This window comes from Heloderma suspectum, chromosome 17, assembly GCF_057233095.1.
Source record: "Heloderma suspectum isolate Gila_16-S chromosome 17, 16-S_ref, whole genome shotgun sequence".
Lineage (NCBI taxonomy): Eukaryota > Metazoa > Chordata > Lepidosauria > Squamata > Helodermatidae > Heloderma > Heloderma suspectum.
The window spans coordinates 12,446,186-12,467,312 of NC_139474.1; the positions used below are offsets into that span (position 1 = coordinate 12,446,186).

At 51.8% G+C, this 21,127-nt stretch overlaps 1 protein-coding gene across 1 annotated transcript; it reads right to left on the reverse strand.

Moving 5' to 3' along the window:
- Window positions 1-3,244: 3,244 nt before the first annotated feature.
- On the reverse strand, window positions 3,245-12,015 carry LOC146334520 (SMAD family member 6-like). Its single transcript, XM_084824234.1, has 3 exons — window positions 11,521-12,015; window positions 9,566-9,649; window positions 3,245-6,864 (listed from the first exon to the last, which is right to left on the reverse strand). Exons 1-3 carry the CDS (start codon window positions 11,933-11,935, stop codon window positions 6,326-6,328), a joined length of 1,038 nt encoding a protein of 345 aa, XP_084680360.1. The 5' UTR covers window positions 11,936-12,015; the 3' UTR covers window positions 3,245-6,325.
- Between the last annotated feature and the right edge of the window lie 9,112 nt (window positions 12,016-21,127).

Here is a 21,127-nt window from a genome sequence, read left to right on the forward strand (position 1 = left end):
CGGCGACACATTTCCTCTCTAGCAACGTCGGGGTCCCCCGGTTCCTTCCCCCAAAGAACTCAAAGCCCCTTACAAAGGATTTCTGCATGTGGCCTTCGAAGACTGGGGCTGCTTAGGTTGTCCTTCCAAGCATGAGACCCTCCTAGAAGAGTGATGCTGGCCAGGGGGGAGGCGAGGCAGGGCTCCTGAGACAGCCGGTCCTTCTTACCTGGAGGCGCTTGCACAGCTAAACCTTTTGGGGGTAGGTGTACGAGCAAAAGGTGCCTCCAGTCTGAAGAAAGAGTAAATGAACTCAGGTCATGCTTCCCCCACCCACAGTGTCTCTGCATGAGTCACTCCCCTCACCTCGCCTCCTTCCCATCAGCTCCCGCTAGGCATGGGTAGCCTGGCTGCACTGCTGCTGCATTGGGGGCAACAGGATAATCCCATTCCCGATGCAAAGACGTAGAATGGCCTTCCCCACCCAAATCCTGCCAGCCCTGGCCAGAATGGCCAGTGGTCAGGGATGATGGGAGGTGTCGTGAAAAACATCTGGAAGGCATAGAAAAATATCCCCACTCAGAGGAGTTTGCTTGCTACTTCTCTGCATGAATTGCTGCTCTGGCCTTGCCCCCTTCCCATCAGCCACTACTGGGCATGGGCATCGCTTTGCATCTCTGCTGTGTTGGGTGTTATGGATCAGTCTTTCCTGACACTAAGACTCCAGCCCATACAGGAGTTTACCCTGCTACTTCTCTGTGTGATGTACTGCTCTGGGTACATCCTCCTAATCAAAAGACATGCCCACCACAGGGACTTATGCAGAAACGGTGTGTGTGCCTTTTATTGTTATTACATTTATATCCTGCCTTTTTTTCCTCTTGCAAGGAATCTAGAGTGGCTGACATTGTCCTCCTCCTCTCCGTTTTATCCTCACAACAACTCTGTGAGGTAGGTTAGGCTGAGAGTCAGCAACTGGCCCAAAGTCACCCAGTGAGCTTCATGGCCAAGTGGGGACTTGAACCCAGATCTCCCAAGTCCCAGTCCAACGCTCTAACCACTACACCATATCATGTATGTGTGCGAACTGCTCTGAAGGCAAGTCAAAACCAACCCTTCTGGACGAGCAACTGAATTGTGCCTTCCATTTCTCAATCTCTCTCTCTCTCTCTCCCTTGGTTGTCAGGTGACTGGGAAATCTGACTGTTGTGACATGCTCTGCCCTTCCAGTGAAGCACTCGTCTTCCTGGCCCCTTCCTCAGCCAGACGCCACCACGAAGAACCTTCCCCCGTTCCCCCGCCTAGCTGCCACTCATCCACCCACCTCGGTTTTCTTTTAATTTTTTTGGTTTCTCCGAAGGCTTGATGGTAACACTGTGGCCTGGGAGGTGAGAAGCAGTGGGGGGAAAGGAAGCCGTCATTTCCCCTCATGTGGCAGTCTAGGAACTAGAGACCCGAAAACAACTCATACACACACACAGAGCACATGTGACGTGCACAGATTTGGCATGCGCCCCACAGGCAAGTGGAGGAGGGGCGCGCCTGTGCATTTCTATATTTAAACCCAGTCTATTTTGGATCGCAGGGGCTAAGTTGTTGCCAATGGTCGACATATTAAGAGGTCATGACCAGTGGGAAGCTTCTGTCTGGTGTGTCAGTTGACCAGCCAGCTGTGCCTTCCTGTATGTCCTCCATTCCATACTCCCTAACCCAACACACACCTAGCGTTCTCTGGCCGCTCAACACACCTCAATGAACTGGGTTGGATTCCCCTCCCACTCTGGGGTGTTTTTTTTTTCCTTAAAAGGTGTGTGTGCGTGTCTGCTTCTGCAAACTTTGGGGCTCTCCCAAGCCTGTGGCTATCTCCCTCCTGTGCATGGGTGGTGGCATTGGGGCTACAAAACCATTGGCACTCACAACTGAAGATCCGAGATAGAGGGAGCAATAGCTAGATCAGGCCTCTTTATTCAGAGGCTGTTTACCTTGGAATGCCAGGGCCTGGAGACACATGACAGGGGAAGGCGGCTTGACTTTATGCGTCACGTTTGTGGTATCTGGATGACCAGTGTTAGGATCCTGGATAAGGTGGCCCACAGGTCCGATCTACTTAGCTCTTCTTAAGTTACTAGGCATGAGACTGAGGAATGGAACCTCTCTGTGCGAAGGCAGTCTATGAATACCAGAAGCTGGGAATGTAGAGCAGAGGATGTCTTTATGCGCTACGCATGGGCCTCCCCGGGGGAATTTGGCTGGCTATTGTCAGAAACAGGATGCAGGGTGGGAGGAAGGCCTTTGGTCTGGTCCAGCAGGGCTCTTCTTAGTTCCTGAGCTCTTCATTCAGCATCATGCAATCTTTTTCTATTTCTGTTTGCATGGTGTTAAAGTGAAAGCGGGCAACCCTTTTTTGGTGTTAAGCAAGAATCCAGCCATGGGGTATTCCCCACCCACTCACCCTGTGACAGGCAGGTGATGCTTTGGCCATTGCTGCATCTCCTCTCTTTGTAAAAGCCAAACCTATTGGGTTTCTGCCTGCCACGCGGCTGCTGTTAAGGGCACACCAGTTCAGCCAGGAATGGGGGGAGAACTGGGAAGCATACATGGGGTCCAGCCATACAGGGCTAAGCAATCTGGTGCCCTCCAGTAGTTTTGGATGACAACTCCCATTATCCCTGGGCATGGGCCATGCTGACTGGGGCTTATGGAAATTGTAGTCCAAAACATCTGCAGGGCACCAGGTTGTCTACTGGCGGCTGGTGCTAGCTGTGAATACAATGCAGTGGGTGCCCCCTGCTGGCAAGCACACAAACTCCACTTTGAGTAGTAATTTGTTAATTTCGAAAATGAAAGATGTCACCTGGAGGGGGGAGCACGCTAAAGCCCACCTGCCTTTGACCTGGTACCCAGTCTGATTACTTCTTCCTCTAACCCCCACCCCCGCCCATTCCCAAATGTTCTGGGTCTGAATGTGGTTGCGGGGAGGGAGGATTCACTTCGCACATGCTCAGAAGTGCTCTTATTCCATTGCTCGACATTTCTGCACACGCTCATCAATCTTATGGCATGCATTCCTTCACTGGAAAATTTATACTCTGCCTTCCAACTTCCAAAGTGCCGAGGCAGCGAAAACCAATTTAACAATAAACACAATAATCGGTCTCTCTCTATGCTGAAAGGCACTCTGATTATGTCTCTGCACGCACTCAGAGGCAATCTTATTATTTCTTTTCACATGCTCAGAGGCACTGAATAAACCTGCACATTAGATGCAGAAAGAAGTGTTTATTGTCAGGTGCAATGAGTGTCTATCTGTGGGAGAGACATTTGGTCAGCATTGATAACATTGCCATTATGAGGGGGGGATTTCAAAGTAAGCACAACAAACTTTTACTTTTTAGCAATTTAATATTAAATATATCCAAAGGCAGACCTTTCAATCTTGCTGAGAATCACATCCCCCACTCCAGCTCTGACATCTGGTTGCCCTCCACCATCCGCGTTCTGACCAAACTCTGAATTTGGCCGTTGTTACCTTTTTCCCAGCATGCTTTGGAGCAACCTGGGATCTTTTGCATGGGGCACCATCTAACCTCATCCGCTTGCAATAGCCTTCCTGGATGGGAAAGAGCTCCTAATGTGCCCTGTACCAGCAGCATCTTTTTATCTCCCCACCCCCACCCCCTGCCTGCTCTTTCTTTTTCCTTTTAAAATTGACTTGAGGAGGAAGAATTATCTGCAGCTCAAACGCTAGCTTGCTGCATTGTGATGTTTAGGCCTCAGTCCTAGACTTTGGCTACGCCAGCTTGATATGGCGGAAGGCTCTGCCACACTGGCGCAACAAGAGATTCACCACCACTGAGAAAGATATGCTGGTGGAACACCTCAGGTATTTGTTGGCGAAACACTCCGCTGCTGCAGTTGCACACACCCATGCAACTGGGATATAAGAATTATAAGTTTTAGATATAGCATAACGTCCTTCTGTCCTTCTGTCTCCTTTAACCATTTCCCCCTTCCTAGCTTTTGTCCGCTCCTTCTTCCTCCTTATATGTAGTACAGCCCTCCTCACGTCTTGCTCCTTATGTACGGTACAGCCCTCCCCACTCTTCCCCCTTACATATGGCATAGCCCTCCTTGCATTTCTCTCCTTCAAACACTTTCCCAGCCTCATCCCTGACGTCCTGTTTCTCGGTCCCAGCTCAATCCCTCTCTGTCCCCTAGGATTGAATAAGTTTTGTCTTTCCTGGCAAGGATCAGGTCACAGTTATGCTCCGTACAGCACCTAGCACACTACAAATAAGCATTAAGTTCTAATAGCAAAAAAGAAAGCGCGGGGGTGAGAGGGGAGGAAAAAGTCTTAGGCAGCTGCGAACTCCCTTAAATGTTATAAATCCTAGGACTGGGAACCAAGCAACATTTCCTTAGCTATCTTTAACTTTAGCTCTCAGAGTTGCCTTGCAGTTGTGGGTGTTTTTTTTTAATGTGCCCTACATCAGGGCAGGCAAAAGGAAGGTCAGGATCTAGTGGTAGATCACTAGGTGATTTGCAATAGATTGCCAAGAGGTTTTGACTCCCGATACGTTAAGGAGAGCAAGTAAAATGGCAAGAAAGCGAAGCGGGAGGCGGGGGGGGGGGAGGAATTTCAGCCTCAGTGTTCCTCATCTGTAAAATGGGAATACAAATTGGCTGCTTTTTTTTTTTACCAGGTCTTGGTTCAGCTCTGCTGGCCAGTTTTAGAGTGTTACCTTCGAATCCCTGATCTCTGGTAACTCACACGCCGATTTGTATACATGACAGTGTGCGGTTCATGGCGCGTAGCAGATAACTGACACATGCCCCACCCCACTTCTCTGCTGCTACTTTGCATCTCTCTCTGGTTGGAAGACTGCGGTGTTCCAGTAAAAAATCAAAACAGATCCCCCGCAAACCAGCTGTCTCCCTGTCTTATATGAGAATGACCTTGCTGGACCAGACCAAGGGTGTGTCTGTGCCAGGGTTCCAGAACCTCAGGCCTGCAGGCCAAATCCAGCCTGCCTGGGGTCCCAGTCCAACCTCTGGAGTTCACTAGGTGGCCCTGCCCCCTTTCCCTGGGGAACCCCCTTTCGCCCAGCCACCAATCATGAAGTGGCTTCCTGGCTTTTCCCCACTTGAAATGCCTCTCTTAAGGCTTACTTACTGTCGATAAAAGCTTCTAGCTAAAAGATGCTGGCATTTTGGTCCTGCCCCCTTTTGCTTTCAGCCCCACCCACCACGGGGATGCTTGGGGGCTTGGGCTGAGAGAGGTTCAACGCCTCTGGTCTACGCCCAGCACTAGGTTCCCAAAACCAGCCCGCCCGACACCCCTGGGAAGCTCACAAGCACAACAGGAAGGCGACGTCCATTCCCCTTGCAGTCAATCCCCAAGATGTGATAACGTGGAGGTAGACTGTATCTCAACATGGAGGTTCCATTTAGCGAACACATTTAGTTGACGTTCATAGACCGATCCTCCTCCATGAATTTCTCCAATGCCTTTTGCTAAAGCTGTTAATCTCGGCCAGGGGACCTCTCCTACGTCTTCAGGCAGTGACTGCTGCAATTTACCTATGCATTGCATACAGAAATACTTGTACTTGTCTCCTATCCCTGCACCTATGAGCGCCTGCCTCACTGGGCAACCTCAAGTTTCCCTCCCTCCCCATCATTTAGTGAAATGAAAACGCCCCAAACTTTCTCCTTCCCTCTCCAAAGAAGGAAGGAGAGAGAGAGAGAGAGAGAGAGAGAGAGACCGCTTCAGATCACCTAACTGCCTTCCTCAAAAGCCACAGCTGCGTTTACACTACAAACTGACAGGAACCGGTTTGAAACCAGCTTGGCCTTAAGAAGAACATCCCTGGAAACTGTCATTTTGCGGGCGGGATGCTGAGCATCCCGTAACAGTCAGAGAGCACTTTTACAGCAGGACTACAATCCCGTCCTGCTCCCCGGAGACCTCAGGGGAAGCTCTTGAGAGTTAAACTGGTTTGGGGCAGGGGTGGAGATAGAAACCAGTTTATATCCACAGTGTAGGCCTTCTAGATGGACAAAACCAGCCTGAGGTTAACCTGAGTTCATCGGACCCTGCGCTAATTCTGCCTCGTGACTACCACTAAGTTACTAACGGTGCTTGCTTGCCCTGATGCTACCTTCTCGACCTGTATATGTATAAAGAAACCGATAATTCGGATAGGCCGCCGGAACCTTCTAGAACTCTCTTTCCACCAAAGGAAGCTGGAGGGAAATATATATATTTCCCGAGCCCTCTGGGGCTGAGAGAGGGAGGGCATTAAAGTAGCCCCTCTTCCTGGCTCCCCGGCTCCCCGGCTCTCCCTCATCTAGGTGTGTTCAGCAACACTTCCATCCAGCAGGGGCAGGAGGTGATAAACCGCCGGGAGTAACACGGCCCCCAGCCTTTGGTAAAACTGATCCGGATGGTGTGGGCATCGTAGGGCCCGTCGCCAAGGCCCTGGCTCCTGACTGCCAGGTTGCCAGCCCGTTCGTAGTCAAACACCTTGACAGAGTATCCGGGAAGGATCTTCTGAACTGCTGGGCTGAGGCTGCCCGGAGGCCCCAGCGTGGGCGAGCAGACAAAGACGGGGTGGTCGCTGCGGTTGTAGGCCCAAACCCCACTCGCCTCACGGCTGAGCAGCAGCCCCTGCCCGAACTTGGCCTGGGCCCTCCGGACAGCCCGGCTGCGGTTCCTCGAGGTGAGCTGAGCCAGGCAGAATCCGCTTCCCGCCGGCAGGTCGGAGAAGACGTTCACATACTCATCGTGGACAGGGTAGAGGCGGCCCACCCGCAAGCGGTACTCCCAGTAGGCCAGTTTGCACCAGTAGCCGTCTTTGAGGGAGTGCTGGGAGAGGCTCGTGTCTGTGGGACGAGAAAAAGTAACACCTGAAGCCTGTGAAGGCCTATCTAGTCCAACTCCTTCACGCAGCAGAGAGTTAAATGATGGAATTCACTATCACAAGAGGCAGTGATCGCCCCCAGTTTGGATGGCTTTAAAAGGGGGTTGGACCAATTCCTGGAGGAGAAGGCTGTCAACAGCTACTAGTCCTGATGGCTATGTGCTTCCTCCAGTATCAGAGGCAGTCTGCCTGTGTGCACCAGTCGCTGGGGAACATGGGCGGGAGGGCGCTGTTGCACTCCTGTCCTGCTTGCGGGCTTCCCGTGGGCAGCTGGTTGGCCACTGTGTGAACAGAACGCTGGACTAGATGGACCCTTGGTCTGATCCTGCAGGGCTCTTCTGTTGTCATGTCCCTGGTTCGATCCCCAGCATCTCCACGCAGGGCTGGAAAAATTCCTGCCTGAAGCGCCAGAGAGCTGCTGCTGGTCGGTGTTGACAATACTGGGCTGGATGGGCCGAGGCTCTGGTTCCTGTGCTCCTATGCACCACTGCTGCTGGCAAATCATGATCTCAAAGAGGGACACTGATTTTGTGCCAGGGACGGGCTCCAGAAAACAGGGCCTGTCCCGCCCGGGCAATAAAGAGAGTCGGAGTGTATATATGCTCCAACAAAGACGCTTGGGGACAATGGGATTGGGACATCCCACGGGGCCCGGCTCCAGGCCGTTCTGCAGCGCTGCGGACCAGCACGTAGGCCCGCAACTGTGCGCTGGGGCCACGTCTTCGGCCGGGACAGAGGAAAAGGCAACTCAGGCGCCGAGCTGGCTCGGATGTGGCGGCGTGGCCAGGCGCCAGGATCCGGCGCCGCTTTGTACGTCAAGGCACATTGTCTGTGTCTCTGCGGGCTGTGCTTCCTCCAGGCCGGCGGGAACCAGAAATAACAGGGGCAGCCGTCTGTCGTCGTGTTCCTCCCCCCTCCCCCCAACAATGCTTTTTCTGTAAAGGATTCAGGAAGACATTCAACCCTGCCCCTCCCTGCAGCTTTTCCTTCTCCTGTGAAGCGGCGGGGGGGGGCGCGGGGGGGGAGTTACACCACAGGGAAATCCACAGCACTCGGTATCAAAAATTACTCAAACTCTCTTTAGGGTTTTCTTCTAACCTTTTCCAGAGTTTTCCGGAGTCATCCGGCTCTGCCGTTGGGCAAAGGGAGAAGTGGCAGATTGGGGCCATGGCTAAGAATGGCGAAAACAGATGGAGGGACACAGAAGAGCATGCAGTGGTGCTGCTAGGTTATTTTAAGAACATAAGAAGAGCCCTGCTGGATCAGCCCAAGGGTCCATCTAGTCCAGCATTCTGTTTTCCACAGGGCCAGACAGATCACCCTGGGATGCCCTCACACAGGACAAAAAGGCAATAGCTTTCTCCGACTGCTGCTCTCCTGCAAATCATATTCAGAGGTAGATTACTTCTGATCATGGAGATCCTATTTCACCATCATGGCGAATGACCATGGACAGCCTCCTCCATGGAGTTTGTCTAACTCTAATCCCTTTATAAAGCCTTCTATGTTACTGGTCCTCGCCATTATTGATGCAGCCACAATATCATCTCCCACGCACAAGGGGGAGAGACCAGCAGGTTCCTTGAAGTTTGCAGAAGTACCAACATCCCCCAAAAAACCTTAACCCCACCCCCCTACTGCAAGATCTCCCTTTCTCCATGTGCCCTAGCACCTTGGACAACAATCGTAAAGTTATATTTTCCCAGGCATTTCAAGAACTGTGCGTAGTGCCTTTAGTACTCCATTCTGTTTTAGTACTCTATTCTGCTGCTGGTTTTAATCTGGTTTTATGATGTTGTCATGGTTTTATTCTTTGCTGCTGATTTCACTTTGGTTTTATCCTGTGCTGTTCTTTTTTTTTCTTTTCTTTTTAAAGTAGTTGTACCATATGTTTTTCATGCACTGTACATCGCCCAGATAACTTTGGTTATTGGGTGGTTTGAAAGTACAGTAAATACCTCGCACGGAGAGGACCGTGTTGTACCTGTGTGGCATGTAAGTGTTAAAGATGAGGACTTTGCCTAGAGATGTCTGTTGCTGGGAAATCCGGTTCTTTTTTGGACTCCTCTGAGTTCCGCAGTGTGTACAACTCAATTAGTGAGCCAAGCCACAAGCTTTTTCCTGAACTTGGGGAACTTTTTTTGAACATTAGTTTTCACAAGTTCTGCAGATTTCTGAGCAATTTGCACAACTTATAGCCAGATCTGTGCGAACTGCAGAACCTGCGGGGAAAAAATCTGCAAAATGCCTGGAAAACGCTCAAACGGGCCCGACTTGCTGCAGACTGAGTTGGGCACCATAGCGGGAACCGGAACAAAGTCCAGGGGGCTGAACCTAGGAAAACTTGTTGAACTCCACCCGCAAAACAGATTTCTCCGACATCCCTAAGCCCAACCAAAAAAGGAGGTGGCAACCCTAATACAGCACCACAACATGGTTGGATACAGAGGGATTCAAAGCCAGACTTTTAAGAGATAAGCGCTCAAAGTCTTCTGCCTGGATGGACACATCTGTTGGTCTCACATTGATTTTTTTTTAAATCTCAAGTTCTTTCCCTCCAGTGTATGAAGAAATCAGCAAATTGTAGCAAGATCTTTTCAAACAATGAACTTCTCACAGGTCCCTGCTTTTCCCAAACCCGCCAAAAATCACTCCTTCCTCACCTTGCCATACTTTACGATTGTTGTCCAAGGTGTTGGAGCACTTGGAGAAAGGGGAGATCTTGCAGTAGGGGGGCGGGGGAGTCTCTGTAAAAAACAAAACCAAGGTACGAAGACAGGGATGTGAGCCAGTTTTAAATTACACACACGGAGAGAATCAAGGCTGGTCACCTAAATGTGATTTACGGCGATGGACAGGTTCCGTTTTCTACTGATCAATTAAGAGCTGGGATTGTGTAGCTACGGCTGAAAGCATGAACTGCTTTGATTGCAAGCTCTGTGGGACAGAGACCCGTCCTTGTTCTTATCCATTAAAACATCATGGGGGTGGGGGGATCAATTAAAAGAACTGGAGCGGCAATGAGCCATCCATTAGTATAATCAATTCGAGAACAAATTGACTTGGAATCGACTGATGAAAACTGCAAGTGGCAAGCGCCATGCTAAAAGAGGCATGCTCTCTTTTGTTCTCATAGAATGCTTCTTCTGGGGTGGGTGAGTCAGTTATCTACCGCACCCTGTTAACCATATATTGAGATAAATACAGATCGACGTGTGAGTTACCAAAGATCAAGGATTTTAAGGCAATGCTCTAAAACTGGCCATCCGAGTTGAACCAAGAGCTGGCCAAAAGCAACCAAATTGTATTCCCATTTTACAGATGAGGAACACTGAGGCTGAGAGATAAACAATTAGCACACGGTCAGCCTTACCAGAGATCCCCCTCCTCTTTCTTGCCATTTTACTTGCTCTAATTAAAGTACTGGGAGTCAGAAGATGTTGGAGATGGACCGCAAATCATGCAAGGAACTACCTTCTGCCCGCTCCTGCTCTAAAGACAAATAGCACACTTCAGTAGTATTTTACCCACATGGAAATTTAACCAATAGGCTGATCAATTTAAAATCCCTATGGTTAATGATTTTCTCATCAGGTGATAGCCATAATAATAAAAATAATAATAATTACAGAAGAAGCCAGGAATCCTTATGTTCAAATTTCCTCCCGGATATTAACAAGAGGTAACTTTAATCCAGCCACTAATCTCTCAACATCAACCCCACCCTATGGTCTGCAACAAAGGTATAATATGGCCTACCCAACAGGAGGGTCATTAGCGTTATTGTGCTAATGCTTGTGAAGAACTTTAAACCCCCTCTCTCTACCCCTCCCTTTTCCTCTTCCTCTCTCCCCCTCTCTATACATGCTAAGTATATTTTTTATCAGACTACCCCAACATAGAGCAATGCGCATAAGAAAGGCAGACTCTTGCCAAGGAGCTGCTGATCAACAAACGTACACTGAATGCTGCTCACTTGAGCACCTTGCCCTAGAGAGTAGCTACTGCCAGGCTGCATTATCAAGGGGTTCCACCTCCGATTTGTTCCCCATTGATTGCTTGTGTGAATGGGGTCCCACAGAGATGCTACTAAATATGTCAATTAAATAGGAGCAAATTCATGGCCCGCTTTGGATTTCTTTGGGAGTTGCGCCCAGTTTCGCACATTGCTCTGTGTTGAGGTAGTCTGATAAAAAAAAAAGATTCTTAGGGCTGAAAGCAGGAGCGTTGACCCTGATTCAGCCCGAGAGACAAATTCAGTTTCGGGCAAGGAGCCTCATTGCAGTGGCAGGCAGGACCGCAGGCAAGAGGCCTGGGGCTGAAATGCCAGCCAGTAACAACGCCTTAAGAGAGGCATTTCAACCTTTTGGAAGGGGGGGGCAAAGCTGGGGCACCGCCAAACAATTGGCGGGCAGGGGAAAGGGCAGGCCAGGGGAAGGGGGCAGGCCAGGGGAAAGGGCAGGCCAGGGGAAAGGGCAGGCCAGGGGAAGGGGGCAGGCCAGGGGAAGGGGGCATGGCCATTTGGGGAAGTGGGGGGCTGGATTGGTGCCCCAGGCGGGCCAGCGTCTCGGTGCCCCTGGCCCGAAGGGCGCCGCCTTCCTCCGCCAGCCGTACTCACCGGGCCGGGTGAGCCGGCTCAGATGGTGCGGGTTGCAGCAGTGGGCCGCGCCCTCGCCCCCGGCGCTCTTGCAGCAGCTCAGGCGCTTGAGTTCATGCGGGTGGCGCAGGTCCGGCCAGCGGTAGAGGCGGCACAGGAGGAGCGAGGCCGGGAGGCTGAGCTTGGAGCCGCGCGACTCCACCCAGACGCAGCCCGACTCGCCGGCCCCCCGGCTCTCCACCGCCTGCAGCAGCAGCTCCAGCTCCGTGTCCTTCAGCGTCTTGAAGAGGGCATGGGCGGCCGGCTTCAGGGCCCCGTGGCTGTCGTCCGGGCCGGCGCCGGCGCTGCGCTGCCTCCAGAGCCGCTGTACCAAGCTGGCTCGCCGCGACCGGAACATGAGGCTGGAACGAACAAGCACAGCCACGCTGGCCGTCATGCCCTCCGTTTGCGGTGTTTCGCGATCGCCATCAGTGGGTGGGCACTCTTACCCTCGCTTTGCCGATGCTGGGGTGGGGTCTGAGGAAACAGCAGTTTGCACCGGGTTCAGACTCCTGCGGAGCCATCAAACTCACCGGTGTGTGTGTCTCTCTCAGCTTGGGGAGAGGTCTCACAGAATCCTAGGGCTGGAAGGGGCCTACAAGACCTTCGAGCCCAACCCCCTGCTCAGTGCAGGAAGCCTGATTCCCAGGCGGTTCCCCATCCAAGCACTAACCAGGGCTGACCCTGCTTAGCTTCCGAGATCAGACAAGAGCAAGCGCATCCAGCCCTGTGGCTGCCCTGTTTTGTTCTATGGGCTACTTCCAGGTTGGACTACTGTAACACACTCTGCCTGGGGCTGCCCTTGAAGACCGTTTGGAAACTCCAATCACTTCCAGACGCAACGGCCTGCTTTTGAACGGGGGGCGGGCTCATGGGAGGACATTGCTCAGGTTGCCAGGTCTCAGGGTCTGACGTAAAGTGCCAGGTTTTAGCCTCCGCCTGCTCAGGGGACGGAGCAGAAACACAGGGCGAGAGAGGCCAGAATCAGAAGGGGGGAGGCTATTTTCAGATTGGCTCGAGGGTGTGTGCTGTTAGCTCCGCCCACACGGCCACCTGTAAAGTCCTCGTGCATAGTCAGGATCTGCCGCATGTAGGGTGGCCATGAATCCTGCTTTGGAGTGGACAGTCTCTACTTGCTGTCCTGTCCAAGTCTGTTTTAAAGACAAAGAACCCTAAGAAGGGAGGACACAGCAGGGAAATTGAAGGGGCCCATCCACAGGTAGCAGCGCCTGGTCAGCAGACACAGAGCTCACCTGGTCAATCTCCTCTGCTAGATTGTGAAATATTGTATTTCTGTTTACATTACAATAATTATTTCCAAAGATGCATCCAAAGGGCTGGATGCGCCTGATCGCGTCTGATCTCGGAAGCTAAGCAGGGTCGGCCCGGTTAGTACTTGGATGGGGAACCGCCTGGGAATCAGGCTTCCTGCACTGAGCAGGGGGTTGGACTCGATGGTCTTGTGGGCCCCTCCGAACCCTATGATTCTATGATTCTATACATTTATAAGTTAGCACGTGCGCATTTAATGCAAACCTACATAGTAAGAAGCAGAGACATCACCTTGCCGACAAAGGTCCGTCTAATCAAAGCTATGGTTTTCCCAGTAGCAACGTATGGCTGTGAGAGCTGGACTATAAGGAAGGCTGAGCGCCGAAGAATTGATGCCTTCGAACTGTAGTGCTGGAGAAGACTCTTACGAGTCCCCTGGACTGCAAGGAGGTCAAATCAGTCCATCCTAAAGGAAATCCACCCTGAGTGCTCATTGGAAGGACAGATACTGAAGCTGAAGCTCAAACATTTTGGCCACCTAATGCAAAGAGAAAACTCCCTGGAAAAGACCCTGATGCTGGGAAAGACTGAAGGCAAAAGGAGACGGGGACGGCAGAGGATGAGATGGCTAGATAGCATCACCGATGCAATGAATATGAACTTGAGCACGCTCCGGGAGAGAGCGCAGGACAGGAAGGCCTGACGTGCTGTGGTCCATGGGGTCACGAAGAGTCGGACACGACTTAATGACTGAACAACAACAACAAATGTCCCTGTGTGGATTCCCCCCACCCCATCCTCTTTTCCACCCTAGCCAGATCCAACCCTTGGTTCCCATCAGCAGTGGTGTAGTGGAGTCAGGGTTCATGGGGACTCAGCACTGGCACTTTTTGATCAGGAGAGATGCTGACGTCATCTGCCACCCTGCTCAGATTTCTGTGTTTCCTCTGAGCTTCGCTGCTATCCTCACAATAACTGGGGGAAATGAATTTTCCCAGCGGCAATAGATCATTCCTTCTCATCATGCAATAGCCTTCTCCTCCAGGAATTTGTCCAATCCCCTTTTACAGCCGTCCACATTGGTGGCCATCACGACATCTTGTGGAAGGGAGTTCCACAGCTTAACTATGTGCTGTGCAGCGGAGGCTGGTGGCTCCACTGTCACTGGGGCGGTAAATCCACTCTGGGCTTCAGTCAGAACCAGCCAGAACTCTAAAGGAGCTATCCAAGGTGCTGAAACCTATCCCCAAAATAGGTTTAGCACCTTAGATCACTCCTTTAGAGTTCTGACTGAAACCCAGAGCGGATTCACAGCCCCACTGACATCGGAGCCACCAGCCTCCACTGACGCTGTGTGAAGAAGTCTTTTATCTCTCCTGAATCTCCCACCACTCAAGTTACTAGGATGACCCCTTTGGGTTCTAGCATTATGAGAGAGGGAGAAAAACGTCTCCCTGTCCACTTTCTCCTCACCCAGTGTAATTGTGTACTCCTCTGTCATGTCTCCCCTTGCTGGCCTTTTCTCTAAACTAAACAGTCCTAGATTTTGTAACCTTGCCTCATAGGGGAGTTGCTCCAGCCCCTCAGTCATTTTAGTTGCCCTTTTCTGCACTTTTTCCAACTCTACAATATCCTTTTTAGGCGTGGCGGCCAAAACTGTGCACAATAGTCCAAGAGTGGTTGCACCATAGATTTGTATAAGGGCATCTATCTGTCTGTCTGTCTATCTGATGCTGATATATTGTGCCCGCTGGTTCTCATCATCAAGAGACAAGAGCAGTCTGCTGTCCACTCGCATTGGGTGGGTGGGAGCACACACAAAATTCATTTGCACAAACTCAGCTGAACAAATGTGGCTAGACGCATAGATTGGGTCACACATGTTCCCCCCACTTTCCTGTGCGCAGTGATGCGCACGACTGGTGCTGGCTGTGGGGACAGTCGATGTGAACTGCTTAGGGATTTTATTATACTTAGCGGTATATAAATATCACAAATAAGTTTTCAAGGGGTCCAGCATTGATCCTCGCTGCCATCTTTCCTGCTAGTGCACATAGTTGGTCTCTCTCCTATGCGCCCTAGCAGCAGGAATCTTTGGCGCCATCTAGAAATGTCATAAATAAATGACAGGAGAGACACTCCCAGAGTCTTTGCCTTGGAAGCTCCTTTGCTTAGGTGTCTTAAGGGTGGGCAAAAGGAAAGCGCTCTGTACATACTAGCTCTCTTCAAACATTGGAAGGGCCGCCACGCAGAAGACGAAGCAGACTTGTTCTTTGTTGCTCCGGGGAGCAGGACTAGAACCAATGGGAAATTGCCGGGATGCAGATTTGGGCTTAATCTTGCCAGCGGTACGAGCTGTTTGAGACTGGAAGAGACAGCCTCAGAAGTTGGACTCTCCTTTGCTAAAGGTATTTAAGCAGAGGTTGGACCCGTCAGGAGCATGGTGGTTGCATCCTGCTTTGTAGATCCTGCACTGAGCTTTGGGTTGGATTAGATGACCTCGGAGACCCCTTCTATGAGTCTCTCTCATATCTACAGGAAAACCCAGCCAGGCACTCCCATGGAAAAAGTGAACTGGCTACACATAGCGCAAACTCACGCAGGGGACATACACTCCCACGGAGATCCGCATAGGCGCATGTCAATGGGAACGCATGCACGGAACCCTGCTGATGCCCATGTGGTTATGCAGGTCTCTATGCCAGCTTGTCCCTAAGCCACCCTCTGGGCATGCCACTGGCGCATCATCAGCATGCCATCATTGCACACATGCACTTGAGCGACATGAGTGTGACAACACGCAGGCACACTGGCACATGTGAGCCCCACCACACCATGCAGCATCAAACACAGCCGTGCACATTGACAGGCATTCCCAGACCCGTGCCCCTCGTGCGCCCAATGTGCATGCCCCAATATTCAGGCACAGATTTCCTAGGGATAGCAGCCGAAGCCAGATCGGAGGAATCACTCACTGTGCAGGCAACGGGTGGCTGAGCACAGCACTGGGTCCAGACCCGCCAGGAGACTGGGACGGCTCACACTGCAGACTTCCTGGCGTGGTCTTTTCTTGCTGGCTTGTTCCCTCCCATCCTTCCCAGCCCGGCCTCTCTGTGTGGGAGTCGGTGCTGGGGGGAGGAAACGGGGATGGGGGAGAGGCTGGAAAAACCTGGGTCTGCAGGGGCCTTGGCTGGAGCCAAGCAGCAGGGGGGGGGGGTGCAGGGAGGTGGTCTGGCAAGTTGGGCTGACTTTTTTGGTGTGCCCAAGATGTAAACTAAACTAAACCACACCCTCTCTCCCCATCTCTTCCACAAAGGTAACTTGAGTTCACAACTCAGGGGAACATTCTGCCAAAGCCAGAGTTCGCTTCCTGGTGGACCACGGCCCCCTGCGTCAGATCTGGCTTGTCTCGCACCCTGTTCCCCATGAACACTGCCAACCATCCATGGCACAAAGCGACTCTTTCTAGCACTAGTTATTCCTGATCAACGAAGAGCACAGATCTGCGATCCTGTGTCGTCTGTGCAATATAGCGCAATCGAACCTCCATGTTCAGAGGCAGTAGGCAGCGACATGGGCGTCAGGGCCTGTTTGGGGGTTTCCTGTGGGTATCTGGCTGGCCAGCATTGGACACTCAATGCCCTGTGGGTCAGATCTGTCCCCATTAACGGCACCCCAAATCCACAGCTTTAGTTTACCTTATGGTAGAAACTGTCTCTGCGGTGTGTGTGTGTATGTGTGTGTGTGTGTGTGTGTGTGTGTTAGTGTTACACACCTCAAACCATGGATGGGCAGAAGGAGCTCAGCAAGGGTTTCTGACTCCCAACTCTTTAACAACAAATACATTACACACACAGTTGCTGCAGATTGTACTGCTGAAAGGAATACATCTTGTAACCAGAAGTGGATTTTTGCATGTGGAAGGACTTGTGAGCGACATTCAGTTCTGGAACTCAAAATAAATCCCTGGGCTCAGAATTTCTTTAATTCTAAGCATCTTGTGTTTTGCCATACACAATGATCTAGTTGGAGGATCTTGGGATACCAGTGAAAAACACAAAGTAGATTTCACAAGCCTGAAGTCTGCCTGCCCATGCCTCAAGTTGTTAGCAGCGCCATCCTAAGCATATTTACTCAGAAGTAAGTCCCTCTACGTTCAATGGGCCTGGCTTCCTAGCACATATACTTCGGATCTCAGCCTGACAGGCAAATATTCAAGATTGCTTCTTAAAGATTAGTTACCCCTTACCTGAGGGTGGGGACACTCTCAATCACTCAACTCAGACTAAAAAATAAAGCCAAGATCCACCCTTGGGCAATACATTTCTTAGGACCAACGAAAATGCCACCAAAATGTGCAACCTTTCGAGTTCTGCAGAACTCTATGTTTTGACTGCTAATCAGCATGTGATGCAGGTGGGTCATTTAGCTCCACTGCTGCATCAGGTACAACTGCATCATTCAGTCACTCCTGATACAGAAACAGAGCAGGAACGACCTGTCTTCGGAGCATGTTCTGGCTTTGCCCCCTTCCGGCCGGACTCTAATGGTCATAGGTTGTCTGGCCACAACTCTGCTGAATTGGAATCCTTCAGTCGCTCCTGATGCAACAGTATCGAAGAACAACCTGCCCACATGGAGGAGGTTGACCTGCTGCCTCTCTGCACGATGTTCTGCTGTGAGCTTGTAGCCATCTAATCAGCAGGCATGCCCAGAGCTGTGACTCTGACACCAAACATTTGGGGGGATGCAATATTGTACCTCCAATTAATAAAAAACCTCTTAGAAAAAAAACTGAGCTCTCTGAAACACATCTGTGAAATTACAAAGGTACAGATGCTCTTGCCCCTTTTTCCAGCCCCCCCCATGTCCTTTTCATACAGGGGGGTCAGCCTGAGGACTGATTAAATTTCAGAGAAGTTCTTGGTTCACACAATACGACAACCCAGAGTATGGGTTGTTGTTGAATCGTGGGTTGCTGCATTGTGTAAACCCAGTTGCGCTAACAAACCATGGTTTGTTAACCATTAACAACCCAGAGCTCACAACCCAACAACAAAACATGGATTGTTCATGGTTAAGAAACCACAGTTGGTTTTTGTGGTTGGGTTCACACAACACAACAACTCACAATTCAAGTACAAACCACTCTCAACCCACAGTCTGGGTTGTCGTGTCATGTGAACCAGGGAAATAACCCTTAGGAGGGGCACTTCAACCTTTGAGAATGGCGGGCAGTGAGGCAACTGTACCAAAGCTGGGAGAAGCCTGGTGGGCTCGATTTGGGCCCCAAGCAGGTGCTCTAGTCAATGAGATGCAGCCCTTTTCCCAACAGGAACTCTGACCAGCAACACATCTCGGGGGTTTCAGGGAAGGGTCTTTCCCCATGGAGGGTTACTCAAGATCCATTTCATGCTGGAGATACTGGGAGTTTAAACGGCGACTTTCTGCATGTTCCACAACCGAACTATGAAGGTTCGGCAACAGGGCAAATCAGGCTGATTGCGCTTGCCCTGGTCCGGCACCTACTGAACATGCGGGGCAGGCCTGCCAGGAGAAAGCGCAAGAGTGCCATTGTACAGCGGCAGGAAGGCGGCCCCTTTAAGGACCGAGGGCGTCCAGTTTTGATGGCTCCCAGCCCATTATCTGTTCCACTTCCTCCTCCAACTTCCCTGAGAGATAAGTGCGATTTGACTGGCGCCGGGCTGCCCCCTCTCCCCTTTGAACAGGCAGCTCCGAAGGTCGGGGGGCTACCCAGTGGTTCCCCATCCTCCTCCCTCCGCTCTCCTGACCCCCGAAACAGGCCTGTAGGACGGCCAGGGAGGGCGCATTATAAACCCGGGCATGGTTTATGTCAAGTGGCGCCAGCAAGGATCTGACCCACTGGCACAGCTGGCTGGCCGACGACCCCAGGGTCGGAGCAGGGGAGCCCCAGTTTCAAAGGGGGGAGCGCCCACCACTGGCCTGCTCCCATTCTTAGCCAGACTGCTGCAGACTGGCCAGGAAGTGACCTTTGGGGTGAGCTCCAGCCAGTCTGGGATCTGCAGAGGGAGAGAGGATCTTATCACGAGAAGCAGGAAACGGCCTGGAGCGGTGCTGGGAGAAGAGACGCTGGCCTAGCCAGGGCCGGAGTCAGGAATGGGGAAGCGGCTACTGTAGCAGAGAGAGGTGGGGGAGAGGAGGGGGAAGGAGAGGCTTGCTTGCATCCAGAGCATGAGTGGCCAGCAGCATGCTCCAGGAAGGCCCCCAAGGGACACATGGAAGCAGCGGTTCTCCCCTCTGGTTGCCCCCAGCAGATGGCTTTCATATGCTGCCTTGCATCATTGAATCAGAAGGGGTCTTAGAGGTCATCTAGTCCAGCCCCCTGCTCGGCTCAGGGATCTGGCAGCTTCTCCCTCTGGCAGCTCCTTTGCTGAAAATACCTCCAGCCAATGAGAGCCTGCCACTTCTCGAGGAAGGGCCGGCGTCAGGGGCAGGCATGGTCAGGCAGCTGCCGAGGGCCCAGAGAACCCCCTGGACTTGCTCCTCCTCTTTACCATTGCAACCTGCTCGTTTATTTAATTTTTTATTTTATTATTACATTGATATCCCACCTTTTTTCCTCTTGCAAGGAACCAAGGCAGCTTACATGGTCCTCGTCCTCTCCATTTTATCCTCACAACAACCCTGTGAGGTAGGATAGGCTAAGAGTCAGTGACTGGCTCAAAGTTGCCCAGTGATCTTCACAGCTGAGTGGGGACTAGAACCCAGGTTTCCTGAGTCCCAGTATCAATACTTCGAACCATGACACCATCGTGTGTGTGTGTGTGTGTGTGTGTGTGAACTAAAGGCAGGTCAAAACCAAACCCCTTTCTGGATGAGCAAATTAACTCTGCCTTCCATTTATATTGATTGATAGATAGATAGATAGATAGATAGATAGATAGATAGATAGATAGAGATAGATAGATACACATACACACACACAACTCTAACCACTACAGCACACAGGCTCACCTGCCTGTTCCCCTGCCTCTCGCTCCGGCCCAGACAATGGAGGTGGGGAGAAGATCTCTGCAGCCTGCTTGCTCCCTGGCTCTCTGCCTGCCCAGCAAGCAAGCAGGAGCCAGGATGAGAGAGAGGCGGAGCAGCGAGAGCAGCTGGGCACAGGGGCAGTGAGCAGGCAGACTTGCTGAGGGAGGGGGCCCATGGAGGGTATATTCCCCAAGGGCTCCCCAAAACCTGGAGCCAGCTCTGTCACAAGGCAGCCTGTACCACCATTGAACAGCTCTGACCGTTAGGACGCTTCTCCTAATGTTTCGCCGAAATCTGCTTCCTTGCCGTTTCCACCCCTTGTTTCTAGTCCTGCCCTTCGGGGCGACGGAGAACAGGCGTGCTGCATCAACGGCATGACAGGCTCTCTGTTCTTTGAAGAGCGCAATGATCTCTCCCTGGTCCTTATGTTTTAGCCTGGAAGCGTAGCCTAGCTTAAGCCCATTATATTTGTCGGCCTGGTACTTGTCCCGGGTGTTGACCTCGTGGCTGGCGAAGGTGTGGTCGGAGGGGAGCTTGTTGCTGGCCCCAGTGCGGCTCCAGTTGTTGTGGTGCGCGGCGTTCCCCTGGTCCTCTCTGGGGACGTTTTTTTCCGGGTCAAGGATGCGGGACTTGTTGGGGTAGTAGTGCCTAGAGTCAGAGTTGAGCATGGGGGGCCCCGGCTGCACATCCAGCATGCCCATGTAGGTCTCCTGCATGACGTCGGGGACGGCTAAAACACATCCAGACCTTTTCAAGCCTTCTGCATCGGACTTGTTTTCCAGACCCCTCGCCCTTCCTCTGGACACGCTCCGGCTGGCTGGTTGTGGCTCTGAACATGGAGGTGCTGTTTAGCTACGCAGAGGAGACGAGATCGCATGGATGCGCTCTTAACCGGTCTGGAATAACGAGGGAATGAAACGATCCCTTTGCCTGCACAGAAAGGCCCCAAAATGGGTGTCGAACCTCTTTCAGCCTGAGGGCCAAATTTCATTTCACAGAAGCTCTTGGGGGCCGCATTCCAGCGATGGGCGGGGCCAAAGGCAAAAAGGGGCAGGGTCAAAATATTGGAAATACCAGCATCTTTTAGCTCAAAGCTCGTCCTGCTAGTAACTAAGCTGTAGGAGAGGCATTCCAACCTATTAGAAGGTGTGCGCGGGGAAAATGCGCAAAAGCCAAGAAACCACCAAAAGGCTGGCAGTAGGGGGGGCAGGACTGGGGAAGGGGGTGTGGCTATTTGAGGGACCCCAGCGGGCTGGATTGAATCTGCAGAACAGCCACTTTCGGCCTGCAAACCTGACTTTTA

Bases quoted from the DNA above. Each gene is read 5' to 3' on its own strand.
- LOC146334520 (XM_084824234.1), bottom strand. From the start codon at position 11,935: ATGACGGCCAGCGTGGCTGTGCTTGTTCGTTCCAGCCTCATGTTCCGG. The intron at 9,650-11,520 runs GTGAGTACGGCT...TGTTTTTTACAG, and splicing joins GAGCCGGCTCACCCGGCCCG to AGACTCCCCCGCCCCCCTAC. The intron at 6,865-9,565 runs GTGAGGAAGGAG...CTCGTCCCACAG, and splicing joins CAATCGTAAAGTATGGCAAG to ACACGAGCCTCTCCCAGCAC.